Source organism: Triticum dicoccoides, chromosome 4A (assembly GCF_002162155.2).
Source record: "Triticum dicoccoides isolate Atlit2015 ecotype Zavitan chromosome 4A, WEW_v2.0, whole genome shotgun sequence".
NCBI classification, from domain to species: domain Eukaryota; kingdom Viridiplantae; phylum Streptophyta; class Magnoliopsida; order Poales; family Poaceae; genus Triticum; species Triticum dicoccoides.
In genome coordinates this window covers 86,232,023-86,238,110 of record NC_041386.1, presented here as the reverse complement: position 1 = coordinate 86,238,110, position 6,088 = coordinate 86,232,023, and the positions used below count along the sequence as shown (strand labels likewise).

General features: G+C 44.0%; 1 protein-coding gene across 1 annotated transcript; it reads left to right on the top strand.

Moving 5' to 3' along the window:
- Positions 1-301: 301 nt before the first annotated feature.
- Positions 302-4,710, top strand: LOC119285138 (phosphomevalonate kinase, peroxisomal-like). The gene is made up of 10 exons (XM_037564360.1): positions 302-484; positions 611-761; positions 841-938; positions 1,060-1,172; positions 1,288-1,340; positions 2,135-2,524; positions 2,620-2,721; positions 3,260-3,487; positions 3,820-3,942; positions 4,130-4,710. The coding sequence occupies exons 1-10, from the start codon at positions 477-479 to the stop codon at positions 4,394-4,396; spliced, it is 1,533 nt and encodes a 510-aa protein (XP_037420257.1). The 5' UTR covers positions 302-476; the 3' UTR covers positions 4,397-4,710.
- Positions 4,711-6,088: the final 1,378 nt, after the last annotated feature.

Here is a 6,088-nt window from a genome sequence, read left to right as displayed (position 1 = left end):
CTTCGTGGGCCAGCCAAGAAGCCAGCATGCCCGCCACGTCACACGACTAAATGGGTCGTGCCAGGCCTTGCACGACCCCAGGCTTGTTGCAGGCCTGCGTGCCGGCATGGTCCTGTTCATTTCTTTATTTTTCCTGAACTTTTATTTTTAAACAGCCCAAAAAGGCCGAAGAGCACGTAGGCAGGCCGGCACGCGTGTCGTGCCGGCCCACATGTATACGGGCCTCGACGTGCCATGCTGTGCCCGGGCCGTCCGGCCCGTTGGCCATGTCTGGATAGGCACGTGCCGGGCCAACTGCAACTCCGCACGGCCGTCGTCGTCGAAAGTCTCTGCAGAACGCCGCGCGGCGACTCCCCGTCCACCAGCCACCGCTCCTCCTCGGTTCCTCCGCCGTAGGCAGAAACGTGCTGCCCTGCGCGCCGTGCCGCACGACCGCCGCATCGCACTCCACTCCAGTCGCCGAGTAGGGGAAGCCCATGGAAGTGTGAGTCGTCGGACACTGCTAGATTTCGCCTACCCTGCTCGGCTCTGCATCTGCCTCTCTGCGTGCCTGCCTCCGCAGTCGGGCCCCGATCCGGTCAGCTCACCCCGCTCGGTCGTGTGTCTTCAGGGTCGCGTCGGCGCCGGGGAAGGTGCTCGTGGCGGGAGGGTACCTGGTGCTGGAGCGCCCCAACCCCGGCCTCGTCCTCAGCACCACCGCCCGCTTCTACGCCATCGTCCGCCCGATCCACGACGAGCTCAGCCCCGACTCCTGGGCATGGGTGAGGCCGAGCTCTGCCCGGTCCTCCGGTTTCCGTACCACCAGATCACCGCTTATCCTGTACCCTTGTGCTGTATCAGGCGTGGGCGGATGTGAAGGTGACCTCCCCTCAGCTCTCCCGGGAGGCCGCCTACAAGCTATCCATCAAGAATTCGACGCTCCAATTGACGTCCGCAAGGCGAGTTGTGGATCATTCGCTCGGACCAAAGCCCTGCATAGCACTCTTGATTTGTCATAGTGTTGTTGGAGTTCAGTTGTTTGCAGCAGTGTGCTGTTATTGATTTGTGCTAATGTTGCAGGGAGTCTACAAATCCTTTTGTGGAGCAGGCGATACAGTTCTCCGTAGCCGCTGCCAAAGTGTCTATTACTGACAAGGAGAAGAAAGATGCACTAGATAAGCTGCTGTTGCGAGGTCATGCAACTTCCCATTAGTTACCTGCTCCACTCTAAAGCACAACGTTGATTTTGTATCTGTTGTATACTGTAGTAGTATTTCGTTGTTGATTCTTTGAGCTTTATTTGTGCAGGTTTGAACATCACAATTCTGGGTTCCAATGATTTCTATTCATACAGGAAGCAGGTAATGCTTCCTATTTGAATTACAATTGAACCTGAAAAATAAAATAAAAACAAGAGATTTGATTTACATTGTCTTTGTTCCTTTCCTTTTGGATCTCCTAATCTTATCTTGAACATCGCATCCCCACATTGAAATGAAAAAGTAGCGCGGTGTCAGGGCCAAATCTAAGATCTCTAAACGGATTTGAGTAAATTGAGTATGTTCTAAGATAATCAAAATTGAATGATGGTCTTAGCTTCTATGACCAAATTATTGTTTCAGTCACAGGCGGTTACACTTCACATATCAGTATATGTAATGAATTGTGTAGAATTGGTTATACATCAGGTATTGCCTATAAGTTTACAATCTGAAAATGTGATTCTTAAAAGAGGAAATTACTTGTGAACTTCAAACAGACGCAGGACATGCTCACATGTGAGTGTGACATAGGATGTGTATAAATTCTTGCATTCTTTCTCCCTTTCTAGATGTCGTGTTTTTATTATTCACTTCAACAGCTCGTGATGTGCAAAAATTACCACTGGTTTCGTTTCATTCTCCATTTATTTCTTTATGTGTAAGTGTTAAGATTCGATGCACATGTGAAGTAGGAACCCACTGCAAAGCATTCAGGAGTTGTTACTTCCTTTCATTTCTTTATGTATGCCATTCTTTTACACACTAAATGTACATTATTAATTATATTGGTCCCACTTTTTACCTATGTATGTCATACAATGATACAACCATAGTTTTCCTCAAACGCATTCTCACTGGTAGATAATTAGCAGTGGATTTCACTCTTTCTTCAGATTGAAGCACGTGGTCTGCCTCTAACGCCAGAGGTATTGCTTTCATTGCCTCCATTTTGCTCAATTACGTTTAACTCAGAAGTTGCTAATGGAACTGGAGAAATATGCAAACCTGAAGTGGCAAAAACTGGACTTGGATCATCAGCTGCCATGACTGCATCAGTTGTCGCTGCTCTTCTTCATTACCTTGGAGCTGTTAACCTTTCGTGTTCAGATCAATCATCCAGTGTCACTGCAACTGGACGAGATTTTGACTTTGTGCATGCTATTGCTCAAAGTGCACACTGTATAGCACAAGGGAAAATTGGCAGTGGCTTTGATGTTAGTGCCGCTGTCTATGGGAGTCACCGCTACACAAGGTTCTCTCCTGAAATCCTCTCCTCAGCCCAGGTAAGAAGTCCCGGATAGTTATCTATCCCAGCAAGTGCCCAACATTTGTCTATCCCAGCGACTTCGTTAGTAGTAATCTTAAAAAATATTTACAGGTTATAGGCGGGAGTTGCTTGCCAGATGTAGTAGCAGATATTGTTACACGGAGGTGGGATCATGAGAAGACCCAATTTTCTTTGCCTCCTCTGATGTGCCTTGTAAGTTGGATGATTGATGATGAGGTTTTCCTACTTGTTATTATACCATTTTACTGGTTGTCACCTCTCGTCATAATTACTGGCCTGCTGCTGACAGTATAGGATATGTAGTCTGATTAGTAGTTAGTTGCACCGCTATGATGCTTGTTAACCTTTGATTTCCATGGCTGAAACTGGTAGAATAGTACTGTTGTAAGCATGGACACCACAAGTCATGCTTGTCTCCCTTCTTTGTAAGCAATGAATATGCTAATATTCTGAGCACCTTGCAGATATAAAATATTCTTTATCATCGTATTTGTTAAGTTTATTTGCCTTGATTTTTTGTTTTACCCTCATGAGCTATGAAGGTGATAAAAAAGTTATTCTTAAGTCTGGGAATGTCATTTTGTAAGATTCTTTAACCAAAGAACTTACCTGATTTCTTTTTTGTAGTATGATAATATTATTTGATATTATGTTTATTTGTCGATTAATGGGGATTTGTTTCAGTAAGGTTGAGTTTGGAATTTTAACATAGAGTGTTTGTTGTTGTTAGCTTCTGGGTGAACCTGGAACTGGAGGATCATCTACTCCATCAATGGTTGGATCTGTGAAACAGTGGCAGAAGTCTGATCCTCAGAAAGCCGCAGATACATGGAGCAAGTTGGGAATGGCTAATTCAGTGCTGGAAAACCAATTGAGAAGCTTAAGCAAACTTTCTGAAGATCATTGGGATGCCTATGAATCTGTAGTGCGGTCCTGTAGTCGTCTCACATTCACGAAGGTAACCTTAGTAACTTCTCATTAATTGTATTAATATAAGCTGGATCATTGTAGACTAAGTTGATAGACCAGAGCAAGGGTCATGCTACAGAATAAGCAAAGATCATATGAATTTTGCAAACAAATGTCAATCGAGAAAATGCATTTATTTCCCGCTTATGGAATGGAGATTGCACCATCCAGATTTTTTGGCATACATGATGACCGCGTAGTCTTTAGATTTACCTATTTTATGCTACTAATTCTTAGTCATCAATTTGTCATCACGTGCATCTGCAGGAAGAGGAAAACAATCTTTACTGCTCTAAAATGTTTTTTCTTTGTTCTCTTCAGTGGACAGAGGTGGCTACTAATCAGCAGCAAGAATTGGTTGTCAAATCATTATTGGCTGCGAGAGATGCTTTCCTTGAAATAAGGCTTCATATGCGAGAGATGGGTGTGGCAGCCGGTGTTCCAGTAAGGCTCGATGGATGAAATTATGATTGTTGTAGACTTGTAGTATAGTGTTTTCAAAGAAGTTGACTAAATGTCTTGATGCCATAGTTATGCCTTCATGGCTTACATAGTCATAGTCATGGAACTGTAGATAGTAGTCACAGTTTATTGTACAGCTTTTCTGTGTTTTAACGTCCTTAATTTGCAGATTGAGCCGGAGTCACAAACGCAACTTCTGGATGCCACTATGAATATGGAAGGTGTTCTACTAGCTGGTGTTCCTGGAGCCGGTGGCTTTGACGCAGTTTTCTCACTGACCTTAGGTGAAGCAAGTGGTGCTGTAGCAAATGCTTGGAGCTCGGTCGGTGTCCTCCCACTACTTGTTCGAGAAGACTCTCGGGGTGTTTCACTGGAAGCTGGCGATCCAAGAACAGAGGAGGTGTCAACCGCTGTGTCGTCCATACAGATTGGCTGATACTATTTGTTGATAAATTCTGTAACTTTTCTATGGTGTATCTTTGGTATCTCATTCATTTAGGAGTAGCACAACCAGACAAATTTTGAACACTCTCATGGTTAGAATAAGTGCTGAGCACGGAGCAAAGATGGTACGATGTAGTTTGAGGACAATGCAAGAGTGGAAAATGGGAAGCCCTTGTAACTCCCATGGAATGGAAGTATTGCCTGTGGCCATGAAAATGGACGTGGCATGATGTGTAGCTTTTTCAATAAACTCGGGACCTGAATTTTGGTACATTTTGAAACTCGTTATTACAGTTCGCCATGGTATGTGTTGGAAATGGAGGTAATTTGTGGCAAATTTAATCGTGCTTTTGTTGTGGAAAGGATGAGAGCATAATTGTGAAAGGATCACGACAAGAGAACTGGAGTATCTAATAAAGTTGGCTTGTCTTTTCGGAAATGTCCAGGGTCATGGAATATTTCATAGCGTGCTCTTCCTTCGGCCAAGTATTCACCGGCCAATTTGTTCATATAGTAATGAAGATATTTGCTATTGCATAGGTCAGTGGCATCAAGGATCAAGACTAGAGGCGGCAGAAACCCAGTGGCACTAACAAATTGCTCCTTTTTGCATTGCAACCGTGAGAGCGTGAAAGTCACTCTCTTTGAAACTATTCAGGATGGGAAAATATCAGGTGCTTCCACGCCCCATGCTCCCTTGACACGGGAGCTTTTGGAATCCAACGAGCGCAGGGGAGCTTGCGTAAAATTGAGAAAACCCTTCGAAGAGGTCTGAAATTTCGGTCCATAGGCTGCGACGCTCATCGTTCAATTCATGATTCTAACGGCCCAGGAGCTCCGTATCGTGGGTGCATGGGAGTGCTAGGAGCAAAATCTATTATTATAAACAAGGAAATTCTATGAATCTAGCTGAAAGAAGTGGTCACGGTCTCCTTAATAAAAATCACAACCGCACTCTCGTCCTGTAGGCTGCAACACTTTGTAGCCGAAGCAAAAGGGAGTAATTTCTGCTAACGAACGATCATGAGCTTATCATGCTCCAAATGAACAAAGCCGTTTTTCTGCTCGCTAAGCTTACCAATCTTAATAAGCCGACCAACTTGTTAATCCACCAACATTTCTAGCTTCCGCTCCGCTCCTATCTTTTTTTTTTTTTGCGAATACGCTCCTACCTTTTCTCTATTTCTAGTTGAGCACACTCATTTCTAGTTGAGCACACTCTTGAGTGAGGGAGACAAATGTGTGGGTCCGGGTTAGTGGTCAAAACAATGCGACCTAATCACTCTCACGCCTCCTCTTTTTTTTTTGGCCCTCAAAGAGTGCCCTTGATTTTATTTATTTGCAACCCAAACAGTGTACAGAGATAAACTTTCCAAAAGGAAAGGAGATAGAGTTTAAAGCTTGTTGAGCTTTACATCCAGAAGATTTGCTGCATAAGATTGAAGAACTAGAGACAGCTCTTTGCATAAAAGCTTTCTTAGCTAGGGAATGAGCAATGACATTCCCATTCCTAGGTATAGACCTGACTTCACATGATGAAAGAAAAGAAGTGTGATTAAGAAATTCAGCAAGCATAGGTCTTATCCTCCAATCTCCTGAACTCTCTAAAAGGTTTCTTGCTTTAGCCACCTGGACAAGATTCCTACAATCAGATAAGAAAATAGCAGTATTCCATCCTAGAGCT